The sequence below is a fragment of the Eleutherodactylus coqui genome, chromosome 2, assembly GCF_035609145.1.
Source record: "Eleutherodactylus coqui strain aEleCoq1 chromosome 2, aEleCoq1.hap1, whole genome shotgun sequence".
NCBI lineage: Eukaryota > Metazoa > Chordata > Amphibia > Anura > Eleutherodactylidae > Eleutherodactylus > Eleutherodactylus coqui.
In genome coordinates this window covers 107,049,022-107,076,092 of record NC_089838.1, presented here as the reverse complement: position 1 = coordinate 107,076,092, position 27,071 = coordinate 107,049,022, and the positions used below count along the sequence as shown (strand labels likewise).

The 27,071-nt window shown below is 43.8% G+C and overlaps 1 protein-coding gene across 2 annotated transcripts in view; it reads right to left on the bottom strand.

The window, feature by feature from the left end:
* PPARGC1B (PPARG coactivator 1 beta) overlaps positions 1-27,071 on the bottom strand; it is a 99,451-nt gene that overhangs the window by 28,909 nt on the left and 43,471 nt on the right. For both annotated transcript variants that reach the window (XM_066591310.1, XM_066591311.1), the window contains exons 2-3: positions 5,129-5,296; positions 1,155-1,349 (exon numbers count right to left, since the gene is read on the bottom strand). In XM_066591310.1, coding sequence (XP_066447407.1) covers positions 1,155-1,349; positions 5,129-5,296 — 363 coding nt within the window. The remainder of the gene's footprint in view (positions 1-1,154; positions 1,350-5,128; positions 5,297-27,071) is intronic.

Here is a 27,071-nt window from a genome sequence, read left to right as displayed (position 1 = left end):
GCGAGTATAAAAATGACACCCCTGGACTCCTCGGGACCTGCCCTATGACCACCATAACTTAGTTTATGGTGCTCATAGACGATGACAGGCTCCCTTTAGCTTAATCACGTCATAAGGAAAAACAAATATTCACTCCATACTCAAAATAGGTGGGAGGGGAAGGGGACTTGTTATCTGTATAGAGCCAACTTATTCTGCAGCGCTTTCAGGTAATTTATTTATTACCCCCCCTCCGAACTGGGTACTCATTTTACCGACCTGGGAAGAATGGAGGTTTGAGTCAACCTTGAGCTGGCTACCTGAACCTTGCGGGGATTGAACTCACAACCTTCAGGTCGTGAGCGGGAGCTTAGGACTGCATACTGCTGCCTTAACAGCCTGTACCACACGAGGCCCAAAAATACACTGATAACATAAATTTTAGGAGGGGGCAATAAATATAACTATTATTTTCATTATTTGCAGCCTTTTTAATATTACTTACAGAAATGCGACCTCTATAATTAAATGGGGGAAATGATGATGCAATAAAAAAAAACAAAAAACAGAAATTTGTAACTAGTATGGCTCTCCTATATGAAGGGAAGGAACTGAAAGCAGCGCTTTCAGGTTATTTCTTTATTACCCCCCAGCAAGCTGGGAAACTCATTTTACCGACCTCCGAAGGATGGAAGGCTGAGTCAACCTTGAGCCGGGTACCTGAACCAGGCAGGGATTGAATCTGCAACCTTCAGGTCGTGAGTGAGAGCTTAGGACTGCATACTGCTGCCTTAACACTCTGCACCGCATGAGGCCATATGACATAAATGGACAATGGAAACTTCTCTGCCTCTTACAAATAAAATAAAGTGATAGAACTTGACTATCTTTAGAGAATATATTCCCTACAATGAAATAGAATGTCATACTTTGCATTTCCAGCATGACCTCTAGGGCAAGTAACTCTGGACATTCTGTGATTTGCCCCTTCAGAGAAAGCATTGTGTCCTGGATACTAGTAAGAACATATTACACAAACAACATATGGATGAGTTTTGTATCATTTTAAAGCCTTAAATGAAAAAATTCAGACCTTTGGTGCCTATCATACCCATGCAGGCGGCTATTCAGGGCCTCATCCATTTCCACTTTAAACAGTAGGAAGTGGTTCTTACTATAGACAGCTCATCTTCAGTTTCTAGACTCTTAGGGAACTCAGTTGGGCGGCTGGGTTTTGGCGAAAGGGCAGGTGCGGGGTAGATGTCCCCATCTCCAGAGGATATGAAGGCTGACAAGTTGATATCATCTTCCTGAATATCATCCAGTGTCTGTGTGAGGGCCGCCAGCAAGGCCTCGTTTTCCCCATCAATCTGAAAAGACAAATGGTGAAGTTGAAATATTAAGCACTATGTACATACATTGACCTGTGACCAGTTTAGTAAGTGAGTACTGGCCAACTGGACATTATTATATAACAGTATGACATAGGAAAATACATACTATCAAAACCTATATCTGCAGGATACGCCATATATGTTTGATACTTATGTCTCGCGCCATGGACCTGCACTTATCAGGACAATGGGGTTCCCCTAACATGCAGTCCCTCTGGTGTGGCTTGTCACAATCTATATTTTAGAAGAATCCTAAAAGCTTGCCTTTTCATACTAACTACCGTACTAAGCCGCCTAAGGGCTCTTTTACATTGGCAGATTTTCTGTTTGGAACGAGCGTCGATCAACGATTTTGTAAGTCGGTTGGCTCGCATTCACCTGCATGTACATGGAGAATCAGCAATACTGAACCAGTCTGAATGATCGTTAGTGTGATCGTTCAGGTACATACAGTTGTATTATTATTATTCCTGCGTACACAGGCCATAGCTGGATTTATTTCAATGGAGCTAGCGGTAATAGCCGAGCATAAGCAATTGGCTATCTCCAGTAATTCCATTGAAAATGAATGCAGCAGCACCTCACATGTGTGACCGCTGCTCCGTTCAATCTCCCCCCTCACTGGGGGTGCAATATGCCTGCAGTGAGAAGGAAGGGGGACATGGGACACCCATTCTTGGGATCAGTGAGGGTCTTAGCAGCGCGACTCCCAACTATCACACTTCGATCACTTATACTATGGATAGGTGATAAGTATTTTCTGGTACAACCCCTTTAAGCATCCAATAACAATGTAATTAATATTTACCGTTTGAGCAATACATTAGGGTACAGATTCTAATGACTATATTCCATAAAAGCGTATAGTATATTGCTTACAGCGTATAGTATAATTTATCCCAACTAAATGCCTGGTCCCTTAACCCCTTGAGTGGCGGGTTTCCTACCACCCTGTCGTGCCCACCAGGGCAGGTTTTTTAAAATGGTCTAATCATTGAATTTCAACTAATTTTGCAGTTGCCTCCCAAGAGCCATAACTTTTTCATTTTTCCATTGACATGGCCATATAAGGGCTTGTTTTTTGCGGGACAAGTTGTGATTTTTTAAACAGGGGGGAGGAAAAAAAGAAATGGGGAAAAAAGAAAAAAAGGGGCCATGTCATTAAGGGGTTAAATAATGTATTAACTTCCTTCTCTGGGTCATTACGACACACGGATACCACATGTGTGATTGTATTTTTGATTTTTTACAAAGTAAAGGGAGACAAGTGTTTTTATTATTATTTTTATAATTTTTCTACTTTATTTTCTATTTTTTTCTTTTGTCCCTTTAGGGGACTTCCACAGGGACCCATCAGGACCCCTGATCACATTCCGGGGGTCCGATGGTGACAGCCCTTTACATGCTGCAGTGACAGCCCTTTACATGCTGCAGTCAGGAGGTTTTCTCTGATCTCTGCTGTAAGAGCTGGTGGTACCTAGCTGTCCTCTGACAGCCAAGCACCAGCTCCCCCTGCCACAGAGACCATCGGCTTGCTTCTGACAAGCCGATGGTCTCTATGGCAACCTGTAAACAAACCAGTACAGGAGATTGCCGGCATGTCGGCAATATCTTCTGCTGGTTTTTCAAAGCCCTTGCTTTGTTCTCTGTGGGTCTGTGCAGGCAGAGCACACTGTACAGCTTGTGGCATTGTGCTCTGCAGCTCCCATAGTGAAATCTTCCGGGCTATATCGCTATGGGCAGTGGAGCTCGTCCCGGAAAATTTCCGGGCGTGCCACTCAAGGGGTTAATAGATAAGGCTTGGTCCAGCTTCCCTCCCCGCCTGGTAACAATTTGATCCATCAAAAACAGAACTATTGATTATATTGGACTCTTACAAATGATGAAAGGATTTCAGCCAGACTCGAAACCCTCTTCCCTATCCATACCGATAACTAGCTCACACAAGTTGTAACTCAGTAACTGTCTAAAGACCACCTTGCCATCTCCTCTCCTGCCCTACATACAGTGTTCTCTATATCGCTGGACAAATTATAATTTTAAAGAGGTTGTCTGGAGAAAATAATGTTCAAAATTTAGGGCCACATCACCTAAAACAACAAATGGGTACTTACCCTTCTCAGCCCTGACGATCGAGCGCTACAGCCCTGTGATTCATCCGGTTTCTGTTGACCGCATAAGTCAACTGGCTGCTGCCTGTCAATCATAGGCCACAGCATCACTGCTCACATCCTGGGCGCTACGAGGCCAGGAGTTTTGAATGGTGATGCTGTGCTCTCTGATTGGCAGGCGCAGATCACCTGACGTCCACTGTCAACAGAGACTGGGGAATCGGAGGGCTGAAGAGCTGGATCGCAGGGGCTGAGGAGGGTAGGTACCTGCTATTCGCAAGAGGATTATGCATTGTACTGTGTGTTTGTAACATATTTACAGATCTACTAATGTATCTTGGTTATATTTTTTTACATCTACTTCCGGATTGTTAATTTCTTTTATATACAGTAAAATACTTTAAAGGTAAAGTAGTAAATACACAACATTCCTGTTTAGAGCCGGCTATACACTATGGTCTGATCACTAGAATAATGATCAAATCAATGTTTGAATTACACGACTGCGGGAATGTATTCACAAAAAGGGCCGTCTGACCGCAGTAATAGATTTATAGGCGGTTGGTATTAGACATTCTGTCATACAGTGTATTAGGTCATGAAAAATGAGGACTGAAATCTGCCCTGAAACAAGCAGGGCACTTATGCTTTATGTTGACTTGCAGACCGTTTCATGTTTATGTCTCCCACTGCCCAAATGACTGAGCCATCTAAAGTAGACTCTGGGTTTAGCAAGGAATCAAGATGGAATTAATTGATTAGCCCACGAAGAGGAAAAGCTTTCTGCTTCTTCTGCACTTTCATTGCAAGATCTAAGCTACATTTCCAGACTCTGCAACTAGCGTTCGCTATAACCTGCTGGTAACCTAGCTTCCAAATCCCTTTAGTCCTCTCAGACTTTGCTGCAGTCTCGGAGATATCAGACGTGTTTAAACACAAACTCCCAAACATCCTGTACTCGGCATTTAACAGAACCCCAGAGAATCCAAACCCAAGCTGACAAAGGAGAACCACAAGTCTAGATGGAAAAAAAAAAACATTCAAAAGTCCTAGGTGTAATACAAACCTGACAAAGGGAAAAAAACTAATTGTTTGGGGAGCAAAGAAGATACAAATAAACTATAATATGCTTAGTAAATAACTAATGGACCAAAGGTACCTTTACAAGGGACGATGTTTGCCCGAATAATCACTTGGAACAGCAATTTTCGGTGATCGTCGTACCAAGGACACACAGCCACCGGCAGGGCTTTGAGCAAGACATCGCTCAGTAGCCGCAGCTCAATGAAACGCATCAACTAGCAAGGACTTCTTTGCCCAGTGTAAACTGGAAATTGTTCATCTATGAATGACTGCCGGTCCAATGTAGAAGAGATCCCGCAGTGCTCTACCTCCATTCATTGACCAATATTTGCTTCTGTGTGACAGTCGACCCCTATAAAGGTAGCCTAAGCAGATAGTCCTGATGAAGGGAAGAACACTGATCACCATGGGTGTTGCCCAAAACCAACCAGTCCATGGCTTTTTTGAGTAGAGTTACAAGACTGTTGGCAAGCATTCGTAGCTGTATAGACCTTCAAACTTCCCACGGCACATACTCAATGAACTACATCGAACATCAATGAATATCTGCAGAGTGGTCACCTGAAACAGCTCAGAGTCATCAGTGCTGTACTGGCTGGACTCATTCTCCGACTGATCGTTACACCATTGTAACTCATTAAAGCAGCTGTTAGTGTCAAAATCACTGGCATCCAACTGGGAAAGATCGATCTCGGGAAAGTCCAACGACAGAGACTCCTCACCAGGCTCCTAAAAGAGAAGCAAAGGACACATGATGATAAATAAAATGATTTGCACTACAGGATATCAAGAAAATCCCATTACTGGCAGTACAAATGAATAGCTTTGTAGGCCCCCGACATCTAGCGCAGAAAAAATAATATGTTCCGAAACTCAAGCTTGCACTTTGAAATCCCGAATAGCCTTATGAACTATTGAGTATATATTACTTTGTATCACCTTGGGTAATATAACATTATTCCCCCTCTATAAGTTGACATGTTGTTCGATGCACATGCGTCCAACATCCGGATGCATCAGCAGAACAGAGGCGCCCAATCCCTACACCAAGTGCTGTAGTAGATGCCAGGTCTCCAGAGATGCAGAGCATACTATACAATGCAAATCCTAAAACTGTGTGGGCATGGCAAACCTATTCACAGGCATTTAGTGATTACAATTACGGTAATCAAACATTTTATGCAATCTATTTCCAGCATTAAGATACACTGGAAGCCCATTCTATAACATTTGTCTGCCTCTCCGCTTACACACTGCCAAGCAACATGTGGCCAACAGAAGTCTAATGCTGGCCACAGACACATAGATAATTTGGCTGGCCCAACCCTTCCCACGCAGGCAAGACAAAGCGCCATTATTTCCAAAGCAGCAGCGTCTTGGCTTCCTCTCCTTTCTGAGAACACTGATCATGGACTCACAGATGGTTTCTTCCTGACATGTGAAAAGATAAGACAAGGCAAATGTCTTAATGAAACATCTACCTCTACTTTCGGCTTATTGACAGAATCTCTCTCTCCGAGATAATGTGTGATAGAATAATGGCCCGTGTTTGCTACAAAGCTTATCTTTTCCGTGGGTTAATGTACAACATTTTACACCCAGCAATATGATCCTGGCTGCATTCATGTTCCCATCTCTCGCTAAAAATGTACATTTTAAATGAATTTGAGCCGAGATAAGAAAACAAAATTTGATTTCAAAAAGCAGAAGAAAAAAAAATGACATTGAAGATCAATTTAAATTACGTTTGTCCCTTCCCATTAGATCCGAAAATATAGGGCTTAGAAGACCTAGTATTAAAAATCGATTCAATTCAATATTCACATGAACAGTCCTAACATATGGTTTAAGAGGCCTGTCATTACCTTGATTAAAGATTTGTTTGGCTGGGCAGGGTGCAGAGGGTAATGAATGAGACCTTTCATGCCTACCTGCCCAATATACCGAGTAAGTAGAACATCAAGCAATTCGAAATGTTCCCCATCTGTGAAATTAACTCGAATATTCAGAACATTGCTAATCATCACCCGAGGGGAGTTTTACGAACCACTATTGCCTACCTGACTTGACTTTTTTATTATAAGGGTGACCAAAACCTACAATCTGGTTGGCCATGTCAAGGTTATACTTACCACTAGTCTTCATATGACTGGGATGAACGCATCTAAAAAATTACTTGATGTCAATTGTGATTTTCCACTTGCAGAGGAAAAAATCAATAAAAATCGCAGCATGCTCCATTTCTGTGCGGATTCCGAACTGATGGCTTCCATTGATGTTAATGGAAGCCGTCCAATCTGCGGCCATTTCACAATGACATTGCGGAAAGGTCGCTGATTCCACGTCATTGCCCACCAACGACGTGGAAAAAGCCGGGATTTGAAAGAAAAAAAAACATCCGCTGTACAACCGGCGAAAGAAAAAGCAGGTACACGTGGATGCCAGCTGGGCCAAAGGTTTGGATTCCGCATGTGCAATCTGACCTGCCTGGCCTTACTAACACAGCAGTCTACCTTGCAGAGTCTAAACTCTTAGGCCGCCTGCACACAGGCGGAAATCCCGCGGCGGTATTTCCCGCGGGATTTCCGCCGCTGAAAGTCTGCATAGGAGTGCATTACAATACGCACTCCTATGCAGACGGCCGCGGTTTGGCCGCGCAAAATCTCGCGCGGCAAACAAACCGCGGCATGTCCTATTTTTGTGCGGGGCTCGCACTCACCCGGCTGCCGGCTACGGTCTGCGCATGCGCCGGCTGCGCGGCAGCCGGCACATGAAAGAGCCGGGGCCGCCAGGCGCGGGTGAGTACGCGCTCGTCACTGCAGGCTCTCGGGTCGGGTCCCGCGGCGAGAATTCTCGCCGCCGGATCCGACCCGCTCGTCTGCAGGCGGCCTTAACCTGGATTTTATTATGGATTAGTGGTCATACAACACAACAGTGTTAAGGTACCTTTACACGGGACGATTATCGCCAAAATAATCACTTGAAACAGCGATTTTCGGTGCTTGTTGCACCGCATACACACAGCTACTGATGGGGCACTGAGTCAGAAATCTCTCAGTAGTCGTTAATCACCTGGTTTCAGCTCACTGGAAAGTAGTGACTAGTAAGCGACTTTTCGCTCAGGAGTCGTTCAATCTTTAAACAACTGCCTGTTCAATGTGAATGGAGGCGGGCGGCCAGAAGAAATCGTCATTTAGACATTAATAGGGCCAAGGGAGACAAGTGGAGGTCAAACACTTCAGAGAATAATCTCCCAAAATAACAAAGTATTGGCTATGTTGACTTCCAGTCTTTAGTTTCTCCTCATATTTGCAGGTGAGGTACTGTAAGAATACCGCCATACACATTAAATTATTAGCACCTTAATACAGATTTGAAATATGACCTGGGAAAGCTCCTGGCCTACACTCTGCATGTTATCATAGGTTCCCAGTTTACCCAGTCTATGCCATAAGAGTATTTTTGGCATACGCTGGGCTGGTATGTATTGGCATACCTATTTTTTCTTTACTGTATAGGATAGCATGTGCTTTCCTATACAGAGGGACATGGTACAAAAAAAGATGGAAAAAAAAAATCAAAAACCTCAACCACATCGGAATCAAGGGCCAACTATAGTGTCATACTTTGGGGACTTCCATTGGAGAAGTCAATAAGGAATAACTCCGATGTACACCTCCAATGAAAGAACAAAAGAGAGCAGAGCAGAGAGTATCCCACTTCGGCTGTATTCACACAACTAAGAACAAGTTACACCTGAGATTCTTGGGCGCAACTTGCCTTGCACAGAACACGGACACTGCATTTTGAAAGAAGCCATGAAGTAGCTCCTTATTTCCAGGGTGATATGTTACATTGGGGACAGTTTGTACAAGATACACTGTTCTTGTTGGAAAAAAAAATGGATCATCGTCCTAGGATGAAGCTTTCCCTTTTAGCTACAGCTTACATTCTATAGTACTGGGAAAATCGACAGTCAGATCTACTACCAATTTCTAGTATTTACGAGGTGTTAGACTCGTACGTGCAACATTATCACGTAAGACCAGACGATTGAGAAAACATGCCTAAACCTGCTAAATATCAACCGTTATGGAGGTCCATCATCTTTCTAATGTCTGTCTGGTGATGCAATGAAACCATCTACAAGTTTGGCTTGGCCATCCTTCTCATCGAGACGCTCTTGATGTTTTCCAGTAAGGGCCACTTCATTACGAGTAATCTAATAAAGTGAAAAGAGGCCTTTTCTTTATTTAACATGAAATCACTGGCTTACTTTCCGAAGACTGGATTAGCGCTCTCGTAGGTCTTTAGAGGTGGTAGGCTTCTAGCGTCACCCTCTCCGAGTTCCTTTTTAACCTAATCATTTCCACACGTCAATGACAGATGAGGACACTGGGAGCAGAGGTGTTAAACCAGGTCCCACTATCGGCACAGCACAAAGAGGCGGCGCGCGCTCTGTCTTGTGTATCACATCTCGCTCCCCTCCCTCCGTGTGATGTGCGTAGGACTTAGCTCTATGCTCTGGGAACACAAGCTAAATATATCTCTCTAATTACAGAAAGCAGCTGGTACCTAGAGTGGCTGTTTCCTCTACACTCTCACTGTCTGTTTGCATTACGTAAAGCGGGAGGTAAATGATACAAGTTTTTTTTGGCGTAACTTATCCACGTAAAATGAATATATAAAAAATAAATAAATAAATAAATGATTGACATGACCGATGAAGAACGTTGAAAGTGTGACACAATGTACTTGTGACGTGTCCCATTGTTTAAATTTTGCGGCAAGGTATATGTCCTCATTAAGGCGACATGATTAGTTGCTTGCTATTTAATTGAAGAATAATATTTAGATGAAGCCCCGGAACAAACGTCATACAATGATCAGCCACGGCATTAAATCCACTGAGATGCAATGTGAACAACATTAATTATCTCATTACAATGGCGGATGTTAAGTTGGGCAGCAAGTGAACAGTTAGATCTCGAAGTTGATGTGTTGGAAACAAGAAAAGCGAGCAAGCGTAAGGATTTGAGTGACTTTGTCAAGGGCCAAATTGGGGTGGCTAGACGAGGTTGTCAGAGCATGCATAAAACAGCAGGTGCTTTCGAAAATTCCGGTATGCAGCAGACAGTAACTACCAAAAGTGGTACCACGAAGGACGACCGGTGAATTAATGAGTAGGACATTGGTGCCCAAGGCTCATTGATATGCATGGTGAGTGAAATATAACCTTTTTGGGTCCAAGATGACTTAGTCCTCTTTCACACGAGCGTCATTTCTCTGCAAAGTGAACCACGCTAAAAAGTCCTGACTAACTGCTGAAAATTGGATGAATGAAGAATAGCCAGGACCAAGTCACGGCTATTATTCACGATTTTATCATCCATTCATACGGCTAGCTGCGGTGAAATAACGCCGCAGCCCCGAAATTCCTTGCTAGGTAGAACTACTTTAATGACTTAAATGCCTCAACTAGAGTTAACTGTCAGTGTTTACCAGCGCTAGCCGCTGCTAAACTCCCTCTCCTCCCCTTTTTGGATGACTACCATAGACTCCCATAGGAGTCTAAGCAGCCTCCTGCGCAGGCAAAGATAGGACAAGACTAGAGATGAGCGAGCAACCAAGTGCTCGGGTCCGCGTTATTAGAGTCGAGCTTTTTGTAAAATTCGAGAGCGCTACTCGAGTAACGAACCCCATTGATTACCAAAGGAGACTCGAGCATTTTTGTATGTGGGTCGCCGGGTCCCGAGCTTTTTTCCCTCTCTTCTCGCTCTATATAAGGCTTGTGTGAATGAGGCCTTACTGTACCCAAATTGCTGAAAAAGTTAATATAACTTTAACAGAAAGGCGCTATAAAACTAGTACATTTCAGCTTGTTGCGTAGCCTTGTAGTGCACAACCATAGGCATGTTTTAGTGATATTGCTGTATGTTTTAGTATAGCATGTTCTGGGTTTATTCATATTTTGGCCCTAATCTGATAGATTAAGTAAGAATCACCCAATAATGAATGCTATACCTTAGGTACCCCCTGGACCCAGCCACAAGAGGGTATCACTGGCTGACATATGAAGATAAGCCCAGGTCAGAATGGAAGAACCAGGCATGTTCTCAACACAATTTTGATTTTCGAGGAAAGCTGTAGCAGGTTTATTAACATGGTGACTATGTTGAATGGAGACGCTGCTTTTCTTCACTTCAGAAACTGCAGTAAATTGTGAATATTTGTATAACCTTTGTTAATTATCTGATATAATATTTCTAATTTACCCCAAAGTCACAGCTGTGCAATGTGCTGCCTGTGATTGCAGCTGGCTCTATCACAAAGTCATTCACAGGAACATCTTTTATATTGGCGGCTGTGGCAGGAGAAAGGAGTTGGTGATAGGATAGCTCTGCTAAGATGATAAAATCCAAGGCTTTCAATGGAAATTACTTTTATGTTTAAAAAAAGTCTTTGCATAATTTTTTTATTGCATTTAAAAGAAAGTTTGGAAAAAAATTTTTATTAACTGCTTACTCAAGATTTTTTTTTTCTGGAATGCAGAATAAGTGAAACTCACCATCTTATCATATACTGTATTACCCCGTTTCCTCCAAAATAAGACCTACTCCAAAAACAAGCCTTACGCTGATTTTTCAGGATTCTCTGGGAGGCTTGATATGAGTCCTACCCTGAAAATAAGCCCAAGCCGCATTACATTAAAAAAAACACCTAGCAGGCTCGGTCCATGTCTCGCCAGCTGCTCTCTAGAGCTCCAGCATAATTCCTGCAGTCCTTGGCCGTGCACAGAAGATCACTTCCTGGTTACAAGATTCATAAATCCCGCCTCCAGGAAGTGATGGCTCTGGTTGGCTGAATATCAGTGATTGGCTGGGTAATGCTCAATAACCAATCAATGCAGTACTCGATTATCCAATGCGACAGCTGTGATTGGTTTATCCAGCGCTGAATTGATTGGCTGAGCAGCGCTCAAGAACCAATCACAGCCATTGCGTTGTGGAGGTGGGATTTATGAATTGGCCAATCAATGCCACGGCTCAGGGACCTGCACCAAGCCTGCTAGATAAGTATAATAAGACGCCCCCTGAAAATAAGACCTAGTGCCTCTTTTGGGGCAAAAATTAATATCAGACAGGGTCTTATTTTGGGGGAAATACAGTTTCAGAATAGCATTAATTTATCATCTTGCTCTGGAAACAAAATATCCTCCAATTGACAAACAAGTCCCTTAATAGCTTCATTTCCTAAACTGGACTTGAAACCTGATTGTGTCAGCTAGAAAAAAAAAAACTAATGAAATACTATTACACCCTACTCAAGAGTTTAATATTTGTTACCCTTTTGGTTTCCGATTAGCTTTTTATATTTAACCCTTTGCAATCCAATTTTGGATTCAGGGTTTCCTAGGGGGCTTTCTCTTTCTGCCATTATACAATGGCGCCATCTGCTGGCTAGACCCAGTACTGCGGTGTAGGACATGCTGGAGAGGCCCCTGACAACAGAGCGGCCAGTAATATGCGGTAAGAATACCCTGCCGGACGTCTTCCGACATCGGAGTGTACAGACTTCAATTAGAATGTCTTTTGACGTCAGACAGTGGATTGGAAAGAGTTAATTCCCCCAAATGGAAACTAATTCCAAAGAAGGATGAAGACAACTTAAAGTGCCTAGCAACAAATGCCAGTCTACACATCATACATCCCCCACTCGCAGTAAGACGCCTTATCATTTTGTGCAGGTACATGCTTTACAAATATATTCATTGAAAATCGCTGCAAAAGCTCACTTTGATTTCGCTTTGTGACAATCTTCACAAAACTCTCCCACTCAGCTCAATTAGGACCCAGAAATAGACCTTTAAATATAACTTACCGAGTTGTGTTAAAAACTGTGACTAATAGTTCACACATACTTAAATCACAAATGAAATAGGAAGACGGTGTATACGCTTACTGGCCGTACATTTACTATTGATAACAGACATAAAAGGGGACAACGGGTCCATTTGGTCATGTGCTGGAGGTAAGGAGGGGCTGTAGGCCTCCAGAGCCGCTCGCCAGCTGGATGAGGAGCCGCTAACTCTGCTCTAACGTCTTTACACATGTGTACTGTTGACTTGAGAGGATTGAAGGGAAGTGGCGGTAAGAGTATACAGACACCTGATCTGGGAATCCCAGCCCCATGACCCAGACACCCACCTCCAGCGTAGATTCTGGCAGACGGCGCAGTAGTCTGTCCAGATCAGACAACTCATTTCAGATTGCATGCACCTAAAAATAATATTTGGGCATTTTATTTCATTTGGCTTCGGTCCAAGTTAAAATTAATTGCGTAAAATATTATATATCTATTACCTATGGCCTTATTTAATGGATGAGTAATAACACTCGTGACTCCCATAAACAATACCCAGGAGAATGTAGGCACTTTATATACCTTGCTCCTGGGATGTGTCTAACCATACACATGCTGTATACTCATCTATACATTTATGTGGTGATTTATGATGTACCCATCCTATTATGTGTTAAAGGGTCCCTATGACAAACATACATTGGTCCATCCCTGCCCCCTCACCCGATTGCCTGTCACACTCTGGAGGTCTCTTCTGTGTACTCCAGTTACTTCCATGTAGTGCAGCCCCCTGTTTGATGCTTATATTTACTTTCAGTTTCATATCAATCCCATGATGCATCAGCACTGCATTAGCTCAGGCTAAACTAGTCTGCCTGCTGGTGAGATCTTCTGCATTCACCTATATAAGCTATAAACAACAAGTATACAGTCAAGAGGATGAGCTGTGATCTCCTCTCTTATAACTGTGTGGCAGGAGCTGTATGATCATCATCAGTAACTGTGATAGGCATGACTGTATACCCCTGTAAGCAATTTTTCGTGGCAGATCTATGTAACAGCATCCCACAAACTGAGAATCTGACTAGAAAATGAATCCATAAGCCCAAGTGGATCTGAGCTGGTCAGAATTGAGATCACATAACCATCTGAGAAAATAAAAAAGGCTAGTAGTTTCAGACAGAAGAAATAGCTAATCAAAGTAATGGCCCATTTAGACGGGACAAGTGTCGGGCAAACGATGCCCAACACTCATCCCCGCACATACTAGCTCCTGTGTACCTGCATGGGAGCTAGTATCGCTGCCTTACAGCGGGGTGGCAGGAGGAGATTTCTCTCTTCGCATTCCCCTGCCCCTCTCTATTGACATAACATAGCAGCTGTTCAGTACTGAATGGCCGCTATTTACACTGAGCAATCAGCGTTCAGCTCATTGTCCATCATTTATGCAGCATAAACGATGAACGATGAGCTTATCACTCAGTGTAAATAGCGGCCGTTCAGTATTGAACGGCCACTATGTTAAGGCAATGGAGAGGGGCAGGGGAGCGTGAGGAGAGAAATCTCCCTTTGCCCCGCTGTGAGTCAAAGATACTAACTTGACACTCGTCCTGTCTAAATGGACCCTAACACTAGCAAACTTATATACTGTGGGGATAGCTGCATAATGTATGAATTTTTTTTTTTTTTTTAAATCACCGGAGTAGTCCTTTAAATTACTTAGCGGTCTGAATGGAGATATTCAAGACACATGCATGTGATCCTTAAAGAGGTTGTCAGATGATGTCACAGGAAATCAGGTGATCACTGCAGTCAATAAGGCGCCACAGTATCACCACCTGTTCTCCTGGCATCTGCACTCTCATTCTAAGCACCATGATGCCAAATGTTCAAGAATTGATGCTGCAGTCTCTCCTTGTAGATGTCACAAGATTTCCTGTGACATCATCTGTCACAACAAACCCCGGGACTGCAGTGAGATGCACCGCTGGATCCCAACGGCCACAGAGAGTAAGGGCTCCTGTCCACGGACGGATATTTGCTGCGGAGTCTGCGGTGGGCGTCCGCATCGTGCATCCGCAGCAAATAGTGACCATATCGTGCTATGGGAAACCGATTCTTCCTGCACACTTGCGGAAACCAATGGTGGTTTCCGCAAGTAGAGGAAAAATCACAGTCAATGGAAGCCCTCCGATCCGCGGTCCTTCCGCAATAACATTGCAGAAAGTCCGCAGATTCCTCGCCATCGCTAGGGAATGATGTGCGGACCATCCGCAGTAGAGATAAAAAGAGAAGACAGCAGGTACTTGCAGACGTCGCTGCTGGCAGAGCCGGATTCCGCTCTTCCGTGTGCAGGGGGCCTAAAGGCCTGTTTAGACACACAGATGATCGCTAAAAAGATGGCGCTCCCCAGGCAGAACACAGAGTGCGGTCCATCTTATCGGCTGTTCTGCCGAATGATGGATTTCAAGCCAAACTGATGACCGTCGTTCGGCAGAAAACTGAAAGATGGGCACATTTACATGCAATGACTATCGCTCAAAAGATGACTTTTGAGCAAATTTTGGGCGATAATCGTTTTGTCTAAATGGGCCTTAAGTGTAGCAGTGTTTATGTTAAAGAGGTTGTCTGGTTTCTGAACAATAGGACCCATTGTGTGAAAATAATAAACCACACAAGCAGGATGCACAGCTTTATAATGGTGTAGGTCCACAACTGTAATGTTGGTGGAGCATTGACTGCATAATCTTTCAGGGCTCACTAATGTCATACAGTTCCTGTCGGCTGATATTATTTTGCAGGGTACGGTGCCATATAGAGGAATCTATGATGTGACTACTAGCAATCCTAGGTCTGGCAGGTAGGTCACGTGCTTTTATTTTAGGAACAATAGGAGTACTAGAGGCAATCGCTTTACTCCGATACTGCTTATCCAGTAAATGTCCAGGCTGATTTGACCAAATTGAGTTACATTTATAATGCAATGTGAAATCTGAAATTGTAGGGCTCTAATCAATTGATTAGAAGTACCTGCATGGCAGTGTGTTTGGGATGCTCAAGTACATAGAAAATCCAACAGCGGACATGCCCGGGGTAAATGAGCGCGACATCTTCTGTTTAGAGGAACAAGAACTTAGAAATAAGGAAAAAACAAACAAACATGAGCCTACTGGGTCGCTCTTCTTCAGTGGCTTCTGCAAGCTCATGGATGAAGAAGAAACAGGAGCCTTAGGGTGCTGTTACACGGGATGGTCTGTCGGACAACATATGCCCGATAGGTGGTCCCAGCAATAATCGTTCCTGTGCTGTTCTACAGGAACGAGCTTCACTGACTGAATGGAGACATAGCGGGGCTGGGGATCATTCTGGCCTACCTGCCTCCAACCACAGTAAGCAGGCAGAAAAAGTAAGTGAATTTACTAATTTTTAGATCCTCACTTTGCAGCAATCACCTCCATGAAATGTTTCCTGTTTGCCCAACGTTGGGAAGGAATTTTGGACCATCTTTCCTTGCATTCCCCTCTTCAGGCCATTCCAGAGCATCTCAGTAGGGTTAAGATCAAGTCTGACTTGGCCATTCTAAAACATAAGTCTTTTCAGACATTCTTTAAATTTACTTGCATGCTTCGGGTCCTCTTCCATCACACAACCTCTCTTCAGCTGAAGCCCATGGACTGCCACCCCTACAATTAACTATATAATGTTCAAGACACTTTAGAATTTATTATTCCCACCAAGGTGTTCAGTCCAAGGCAGCAAATCAGCCCCAAACCATGATGCTCCCTCCACCATGTTTCCCATGTAGGATGAGCATTTGGTGTTTTTTTTTATCTCCAAAACATATTGTACATTTGAGCTGAAGAGTTCCACCTTAGTTTCATCTGTTCATAGAATATTTTCCCAGCAGCATTGTGCAATATTCAGCTGGTCCTGGGCAAACTTGAAACAGTGCTTTTTGGACATTGGCTTCCTTTGTGGTGTCCTTCCATGAACACCATTCTTGTTCAATGTTTTTCGAGTAGTGGACACACATGGACAGAGGTTTCTACAGTTTGTAGAGTCCAACTGTAAGTCTCTCTCAGGATTGCCGGTTGTGATCTTAACAGGATACCCCCTCCTAGGTAGGCCGCCTGCACACAGCCAGGTCGGATCCCACTGCGAGAATTCTCCAGCGGGATGCGACCCGCACCCCGGTATTGAGCTTATACTCACCCTTCCGGCGTCTTCTCTCTGCACTGCGATGTGCCAGCTGGTGCACAGCCGCACATGCGCAGTGCAGAGGTGGTGCGTCAGCTGTGACGTTTCTGTGTGGGCCTCTGCAAGGCTCGCACAGAAATAGGACATGCCGCAATTTGTTTACCGCGCGTGTTTTCACGTAGTCAAATCGCGGCTGACTGCATAGGATTGTATTATCTAATGCAATCCTATGGCAGCGGGCACAGGCAGAAATTCTGTGGGAAATTTCCGAGGCCGAATTCTGTGGGAAAGGAGGCCGAAGAGTAGCAACAGTCCTGAATTTTCTTCATTTGTATTTATAAATAATTTGTCTAACCAAGGACTCATGTGCCCCCAGATGTTTAGCAATGGTTTTCTAGCCTTTTATAGCTTCATGCATCTCCCGAACACATCTTCTGAAAGCTGTTTGCATTGAGGCATGGTTCAGACTAACCGAACTTTCTTGAGAAGAACAGATTTATCAGTAACCAGGCTTTATATGCCTTTATTTAATGGGCAAAGCATCTGTGACACCCAATCTTATCACCTTAACGGAAACACCTCTTGACAATTAGCTCTTGGAGAACTCATTAAACCAGAGGTTCACTTACTTCTTTCTACAGTATGGAGGTTTAGTCTTTTTATTGAGAACAATGACATGGACTTAGAGGGAAGCTACCTATCAAATAGGTGGCACTACAGAGACTGTATGTGTAAAACTCTGCATGAGTCACTCAGGGTATTACCGCTGTGGCGCCAGCAGTGAGCCGGTCTATCACTGCGTATGGCACGCTGTCATGCGCAGCCTTCATGGAGTTTTTCGTTTACATTTTCTGCCCTGTTTCTATGCAACTGTGTGTATGTACGCTGCTAATATGCAATATAACCGCGCATGGGCGGCGTTGATTATGCGCCAAGAGAATAATGCGTTATCATGCGGGTAATACGTGGCAAAATAGAACATGCGCATTACTTACACATAAGTGTGATCGAAACAGCAGAAGGTGATGTATTTGATTGCCTGCAAATTACCACGTATCGCGCGCGCAATACACAGCAATCTTACGCTTGTGTGAGCCTGACCTAACCTGGACAGTAGCAGGAGGGCTTCCATTATCTTCTAGCCATACCTATATGTTATGTACGCTTTTTTCCTTTTCCTCCAAGCCCTACTGAACTTTACCCCAGTTTCCTCAAACAGCAGCTGAAGGGCCTAGCCCCGCAGAGCAATACTACACTGATTGCAAGAACGCTCTGCCAGAACAGCAGTGATAAAGATGTGAAGGAACTGCCGGTGATTAATAGTGTAGACACCATTTGCTAACCTTCCTTTCCTTCTGTCACACTCAACTGGAGTTGCAGTCTCAAAATGGTGGCTACAACCAGCCCTTTTTAAAATGGTGTTCGGCGTTCAGCAACTTAGTAAATGAAGTACTGTAGCTATGCGTATTTCATTTGCGTGTTGCATTTCGGATTTTAATAGCGCATAAAATGTTGTTTGGTGAGCCCATTGTGATGTATAACTAGACCAAGCAAATACCGGCATGTAATGTTTAATTCTTATTCTATAGTGTACACCAAAAAATATTAAGACAGTAATTTAAAGAATTCATACTAGGCTAGGACTTCGTTCACATTATCATTATAGGAGAGGGAAACTCAGCTCCAACAGAAAAATAACGCAGTCCATTCAGATTCCGGCCGGTATTTTACAGGATGAAATAGCGCTGCATGCAACATTGTCTCGCGTTTTAACGGACGGCACGACGGAGGTGCAGAACAGAGCCCCAAATGCTGGCATGAACAAACCCTAAAACAGCACGACAGTACCGATTGTAATGGCAGGCGGCACAGGAACTTCTGTTTATTGGAGCGCTTTGCACAACAGGACAGTTGCGCATGGAAGATTTGTTGCAGAACTTCTGTTCCGTTTTTTTCAAATGGGGTTATTTTGGCAGCAAGCATATAGATTTTTGCACATTTTTGCAGATCCTATCAAGTGACAGTCAGAGAACGTTCTGCAACAAACTGCCGAGCGTGAATTCACCCCAATGGTGTGCCCGCATTTTCCACCACAGAAAATCTGCAACAAATCAGTGCAAAATCTAAATGTAATACATGCAAACTTGTTGTGGATTTCACCCGCTCATTTTAAAGGATGAAACCCATGGTGAAAATCCACTGCATATATTAACACATTGCAGATTTAAAATCTGTACCACAGGTCAATTTATGAAGCGATTCTGTTTTCAAAGCACATTTGCGCAGGGAAAGACAACATAATAAACTAAATTACATTAATCGCCCATTTCAATGAATGGTAGCATAGTTGTGTGTTTTTTGCGCACACACATAAACACTATTTATGTGCATAAAAAGTACAGTAAAACACGCAGATTCGTGCACAATCACGCAGCGCAAGTGCACTTACGCCCGTATGACACGGAACCTTAAGAAAATCGCTTTCTCTTCTGTGACAGGGTGTGACCACTACATAATCATCTTAAAAAACAGGCTAAACAACTTTATTTAAGCTGATTATCAGTTACATCACGATAGCTTTTTATACAAGGAAGTTGTTCTGAAAACGCCGCTGCCCACAAAACACATCGCAGGCACTCCATGGGTCCAGTGTGATTGTTAAAGCCGCTCTACAAGGAAAACTCCCAGTAATAAGTTGCTATTATGGTCCACATATATAAAAGTTACAGAAAGTACTGAACATGAGGCAGATATTTGCTACACTATTTATCAGTAATTCCATTTGATGGGACTAAAATATTTAATTTGTCAACATCCGACCTGTTGATGTTAAAGCATTCAGGTAACTACTGTGGCCTGTTCACTGTATACCAGATACAGTGCCGTACATTTTGTAGTGGTGGTACCTGGTATTGCAGCTCTACCTTATTAACCTCAAGCTACACATAAGCCATGTCACCAATGGACAAGATGTCACAGGCCACAGAAGAGACAGTCATGCCTGTTCGAGCACTGTGGCCTCCTTATACAGTCGAACGGCAGGGTTCTGGGAGTCAGCCTACCACTGATCATCAATTCTTTAAGTCCTGGGAAACTTTTTTTTTTTTTTAAGAATACTACAAATGATTAACAAGGAAAATGTATTAAGCTAATAGATTGCAGGGTGCAGCCCTGGGAATTGTATAGCATGGGCCAAACTATACGTCCCAGACATGGCCGCTCCTTCGGTCAGGAACAAGAGTAATGTGGTCACCGTTGATACATAAAGGCTAGTCCAACGACATTTTCTCTAGGCAGTAATGTGGAATAGTCTCCTGAGCCGCCGGTTATTTTAAGCCTGTACAGAACAAGGTATCCAGATCCAGCGAACACAATCATCTGATAATATCACCTCCGAGAGAAAGAAGTTTCAGAACGGAAAGAAACGCCGCTTGATGTACAAGGGAATAGCTATATTTATGTGATCCACATGTGACCGCTGAAGTGATACAAAGACACAAAATGTCCACAGCCGTGCCCGCTAAGAGGCCTACGTGCCCCAAAAAGAGGATCACGCCATGCCCCTGCACAAAACAGACAGGGTAAGCCCCCTTTTACACGGAACGACCTGTCAGACGCCAATGCCAGACAAGCTGTGCCAGCGATAATCCTTCCTGCGCTTTTACATCAGCGTATTTTATTGCACTTTTTACACCTGCAATGCATGTTTATTTGTGTACAGCAAAAAAGACACTGATTGAAATGGCTAATTAGCCTAATGAGTTCCATGTATGCTTTTTTTTACTGTGCAATTGCAGTGTTTCATGCATCTCCTAGCGTATTTTACGCGCATTTGTGCATCTCCATCGACGTCTATGGGGACTATTCGTGCGCAGGAAAATAGAGCGCGCTGCTTACTGTTTTGTGCGACCTAAGTGCACAGGAAAAATCCGCGCATGCGAACAAACCCATTGAACGCATGAAATCAATGGGTTCTATTCTCTTCGTACTGAAATACGCTTGCGTTCCGCCAGCCTTAGTTGTGAAATTTTAGTGCCAATCAAAAGTCTGTGAATAGTACACGGTGTGTTTTATAAAAAAGGACGGAAATGCTCCGAATTTCCACAGTGGAATTTGCAGCTGAAATCTGCAGCATTTACAGTACAAGCCGTGCGGAAGAGCTTTAAAAAAAAAAAAAAAATCTTGTCCGCGTGGAGCAGAAAAATTCTGCTGAATGTCAATGAATGCTATGTTTTTTAACCCTTTCTAATCCACTGTCTGACGTCTTCCTACATTCTGATTGAAGCTTGTACAGCTTCAATGTCAGAAGACGTCCAACAGGGTATTCTTACCGTCTATTGCCAGCCACTCTGCTGTCGGAGTCTCTCTGGCAGACACACACTGGCTTTAGCCAGCAGATGGCGCTGTTGTATAACAGCAAAAAGAGAAAGCCTTTTAGGAAACCCTGAATCCAAAACTGGATTGGAAAGGGTTAAACCCGCACCAAAATTTGCAGCAGAATATTAACCATTTAGGTTTGGATTTTGTCCCTACGGATGGGCTGTGTATTTACTACTGATTTCCCGCTTTGGAAGTCATCTGGCACAGACTGAGTCATTTAAAAGGACCTTTAGGCAAAAAGTATATATTACCAGATAGCACTGAAGAAGGTGGCTCCCCATGACTGGTACTCTTGGGTAGTCTTTGAAAGGATTTCAGTGTGCCCCTAATGAAAGGCTATCCAGTACCAGCTTTCACAGAAGGCTACATTCGGCAGATTTGTTGCAGAAATGTCTTTGATCGCCCCTTGCATTTGAATGCAACCTGCAGTAACCCATGCGCATGCTGCAGGAACAACCCCTCTCCGATGTACAGGAGTGGTGTTCTATGTCTACAACAAATCTTAAGAATGTGAATATGTCTTAATTAATGCTTCTTAGAAAGAAACTAACTATGAAATTCTGCATTTTCCATATCGGAAGCCTTATGATCCGCAAACCAAGCATAAAACAAAACCTACTCTCTGCCGACACCCATATAGTCCGCGCAATGTAGGTCAAAAGTGCCTGATCCAAATCAGCTTAGCGAGGCAATGTAATTAATACTACAGTACTGCCTGCACACAATACCCCCTGCAAAACAGGAATTAGACAAGTCAGAGCATCCATATCAGCAGGATGTATAGCCGTGCAAAGAGTCCAGGAAGGTTTTTCCTGAAAGCCTTGTTAATGCAGCCTACAAACCATCTGCTTGGTTTTACAGCTTACAAAATGCCCACATTACCCAGCGAGAACTCTCATTAGACGGATGAGGGATGGCAAAGACATTCTGGTTATCTCAGCACTGACTGCTATCAGCCCATCAGCCCCGGTCTGACCTGACCACCAAGCACTGGCAGAGGCGCATTACTCCAGCATTCTGCACCTTGGTCGGGCACATCTAAAAATTAACCAATTGCTTCATAAATGATTGAGTGAAAACTGGACATTTGGACTATTGTATCCTCCCTAGCAGAACATTCACGTCGCGCTCAATTTGCTCGCCAAATGTTAATCCTTGGCAAGCGAGTTAATCCTTAACGAGGATCCCAAACTGTAAATGCCTTACTGCTCACCCGAGCTGCACATGGGTTGCAACAAAGCATGACAACCGTCCAACGACGAAACTCAATGGGGTGAATTTACTAGTACTGTCTGAACTTAGGCAGTTCTCACAAGGGTGTATTGTCTTTGTGCGTCACATGCAGTTTTCCCACATGCGATATGCGATGCCAACAGCCTGTTGAATTCTATTGGGCCACTCACAAAAGCGTTTAATACGCATGTGAAAAAATTTGAAGCGTGCTCTATCTTGGTGCATATTGTGGGTATACATGCCAAGATAGTGCATGGGGATTGGTGGCATGTAGCACATTCGCATGTCATTGTGTTTTTACTGCATGCCTGCATATGAGAGATTTGCGCACATGGTCATGTGAGTCCGGCCAAAATCTTAAAATCTGCCAGATTTATCACAGCGACTCTACTGGACGCAAAAATCAGGACATCTTTAGGCCAGTTTCACAGCTTGGGAACGTCTGGCTGGAGGTTCCATCGTAGATCTGACTGCAAATACCGGAAGAAAAAGAGCTGAATGTAGTGCTTTGTCTTCCATACCTAAACTGGCAACTGGGTGGAAAGCGGGCAGACCCCAGAGTAGGAAAAGTTCGGCTGTGGGGATTCCACTTTCCTGCTTCCCGAACAGAGCAGGATTCCCAACGCAGATGTGATAGCAGCCCTAGGGCTCCTTCACACGGGCGTATGCATAAACGCTGCATGTGGTCAAGCAGCATTTTACCGCCCTGCAACCCAACGATGAGCCGGCTATCGCTGCGTATGGCAGTGATAGTGCACTGTGCTTGACAGCGTATCTCCTGCACGCCGTCATGTGCGTTGTGACAATTTTTTATTCCCCGCTCTGTTTCATAGCGGCGTTGCGTGTATATCGTCTTCCATATGCAATGTATTGCGTGTAGACAGAGTTGCATACTCTACTCTCGTTAGTGATATGCGGTGAAATCACGGTCATGTGAATGAGCCCTTGTTCTGTCCAAAGTTTACACCATTTACAACAGATTTTGCAACACTTGTTGGCAGTAAAAGAGGCATTAAGGTCACCCCCTTTCCTGTCAAGCCCCACCCTTTCTCGGACTTGGCATAAAGCGCCTAAAACGCATCATAAATGCGGTGCGAAGGGCAGGCCGTGCTTATTTGTAGCGTCAGATTACTAAGAGTAATAAACACACTCACTTGTGTTCCTAGATATTTTATCTGAAAGTGCGAAAACGAGGGGCTATATTTGTACGATTCTGAAAGTCATAATGAAGAATTTACTACCTGCACACACTGACTTATCGTTGTGTTATCCCATTGATAAACAAATACTTGTAAGAACAATAAACTTGGCGTTCTCAGTTTCTTGAGAAATTCATCCCTGATGGACTCTGCACTCGGGAGCGGCTGGTGATGTGCAACAGTAACTGACTCAGACCAGCAAAACATCCACAGAAGACTCAGCCAGCACTAGTGTTAGATCAGGGCAGCTTACCGATGCCAAAAAATGCGCTCAAAGAGTGGGGGCAATTACGGCGATCAGGCACGACAATAAAACCACTGACAGGTGAAGTGATCATCTTCCACAACAGCAGCAAGCCAGCAGTCAGTTGTTGAGGTGTTGAAAACAGGAAAAACGGACAAGTGTAAGGGTCTGTACAAATGGTGATCATCTAAATAATTGTATCAGAGTATCTTAAATAACAGGCTTTATGGGGTACTTAGGGTATTCAGTAGTTAGTACCTACCAAAAGTGGTCCTAGTAAGAACAAGTGGAGAAGCAGTGACAGGGTTATAGATGCCCACTGATGTCAGTGGGGAATGAAGGGTAGCTCTTCTGGTCTGATCCCAAAACAGAGCTACTGTAGTACAAAATGATAAAGGTAGAGTTGGCCATAGTACATCACAGTTTGCTGAGCACGGGGCAGATTCCCCATGCTGACCCCTGTTCACTGCTGAAAGCACCTATAATGCTCACGTGAGAATCAGAACTGGACCATGGAGCATTAGAAGAGGATTGTTCTCTGATCAACCACTTTTTCTTTTACATCACGTGCACGGATGATTGTGTGTGCGTTCTTACTTGGGGAAGAGATGGCAGCAGAATGCACTTGAGGAAGGCAAGTCAGCGGAGGGCAATGTTCTACTGGGAAACATTGAGTCCTGACATTAAGACGCTAGAAAAATACCACCGAACCAAAAAAATAACATTGTTTGTAGCGAGTTTTATACTTCCCTATAGACTTTCATATAAGATCTTAGTGTGGCGGTTTTTGGGCATGAAAAAATGGGGTGTGTGAAATCAACCTCACAGAAGAGGCTTGCCTATGTCTAACTTTTCAGCCCTTCCAATGATGGATAGAACCCTGTCCACCAATAGTTCCTTCAAATGGTAGAAAGGGTAGTCAGAAGAGGCAAGATCCTCTTCGGACTTGTAGTCTGTATGAAAGATGGTCCTAAGAGAGGTGTAGTCCTCCTTTTGCCATATTGATCCAGCTGTAGGTAGGTTACTAGAGTAAAGCTCTCTCCTAAGCTTACCCTTCTCAATAGGTGTACCTGTAATTACACCACATAGTTATAGAGTGCCTTCTAGTTCTTCCGAGCTTTACCTGTCTGGTTAACACTTATTATGTCCATGAGCTTGATAAAAATATGCCACTGTGGAGATGAAGAATGACATTTTGTCGGCTTTTTAATGTCACATGCAAAGACTGCCTAAATGCAGTGGGACCTCCCGCTATGGTATTGGATAAAATGTCAGAGTGAATAGGAATTGCTGGGTCCTTTGTCTGAATGCCACCAACCATTGAATTCTAATTATATACAGGGACGACGTCTCTCTCCGGGGAAGGAGCTCTCCCATGTATAAATATTTAATGCTTAGAAGGAAGCACTAAGCCCTTCTCCCACCGAGTTCAGGAAAACAGGTGCAAAAAGGTCCACGGCACAAACATTTCCCATTAAGCAACAACTTAAAACAAGATTTTTCTGGAGGCTTCAAAGCGGGAACACTTATCTGTGATTTACACATTACTTTTTTGCGGTCAATTTGCTTCTTAGTAAAGTTTTCGGCTTTACTTCTTTGCAATGTAGGTGAAGAGTAATCCGAGCATCGCTGCCATATGTCTAACCTCTATACAGAGTTACAGCTGGTGAACCACTATAATCCCTGCTGGGAATCAAGACGGTCCCTATGGTGAAGTTAATTCAGGACAAGTATTACTTTAGCACTATGTATCATATTTCCAATAAAATGGAAATGACTACTTTAAGCCTTTAAATTCCAAATGGTAAAAGGGGTTGTCCCACTTCTAGCCGTTTAGCTGCAGGAAGTAGACAGCTTGGAGCATGCACAGTGGCCTGGAGTGGTACTGCAAGCTGAGTTCCATTCACTTCAATACGACTCAGCCTGCAGTACCAATCCGGACTACTGCACAAAGCAGCTAGAATTGGGGCAATCCCTTTAAAGAAAAATTCCATTGACTCTCATGGAAAGGGGTCAGTAGTCTAGGACCCCAGAAACTCCAGAGATGTTTTTACAGCATTGCTCATAGATTTCCATAAGCTAGAATACTGAGGAGGAACCAGCTCTATAGGGTTTAAGTATCTGTAAGGATTCCCGATGGGTCAGCACATCATATCAGTACATGGGCTGAAGGTCCACATCTGGAACCAACCAGTTTCCTTATTGTCTAACAGACTGAGGAGGTAAAGTGTGTCCTGAAACGTGCATTACAACGTAGTTTCATGTCTGCGCTCGGAGTTCCGCTTCCGTACGCTGGAAAGGGGAATCTCTGTGGCCGAATGGCTCCATTGCTGGACGGAACTAAACAGCGCCGGACGGACTTTATTGATTATAATGGGGTCCACCCGCTTTCCGTCCAGCTTTGGGACAGAAGAACAAGCACTGCATGCAGCACCTTTTCTTCCGGTACTTGGATCTGGATCTGGATCTGTGACGGATACTCCAGCTGGAGGTTCCAATGCAGATGTCAAACCAGCCGTAGTAGTTTGGTACTAGGGGAGCAGTGGAGGCAGGCTGCTGGGGTAACAAAGTACAGTTATGCCTATTTTCGACTGACAGACCTCTATTTTAGACCGGCCTTGCACCAGAGATCAGCAATCTCAGCTCGTCTATAAACATGGCTTAGAATTGGCAATTACATGGCAAGAAAGAGGTCTCACATCTGGAACACTGGCATTCGGTCACAGGTTTCCGTTCCACGACAATGAAAGCGTGTGCCCTTGAGATGAGATAACATCAATATCCTCTTAAAAATAAATCCTGAAAGGAGTTCTGCTGGCAAAGAATTGGGTCTGAATAATGCCGGGAACATTTCACCTTCAGCACATCAAGCAGTGCTAATAGATCTATTCTGTGACGGAAGGAGCAGGAGAGTTCTTCACTTTCACCTAATGGAGTTCTTCATAATTCACTAGTATTTCCAACCTGCAGTTCAACTTCTAAGGTCAGGCTCACATAACCGTATTTGAATTGCGGATTCCGCGATTGCCTGCAATCAAATGGCGATCAAATGCATTGACTTACGCAATTTGAGTGTAGGAATTCGTACTACACGAGCGGAAGAAAGAACGTAGCATGCTCCTTTGTACAGCGGATTCTGCGCGTGTGAGCCCCATTGATCTCTATGGATGCGTTGGAAACACAGTGCATATGTGAATAACATTGCGTATGGACGTGGGTTTGTACGCACATTACTGGGATACCAGATACAAATGGTATAAAGAAAGCAGGAATTTGTGGGCAGACAATGCAGGACGGAGTCTGAGGAGCAATACCCCCAACACACCATCCAGACTGCTGTCTGCAACCGCCGCTTGTTCTTCTGGGCTCTTCCTCCACATGAATAAGG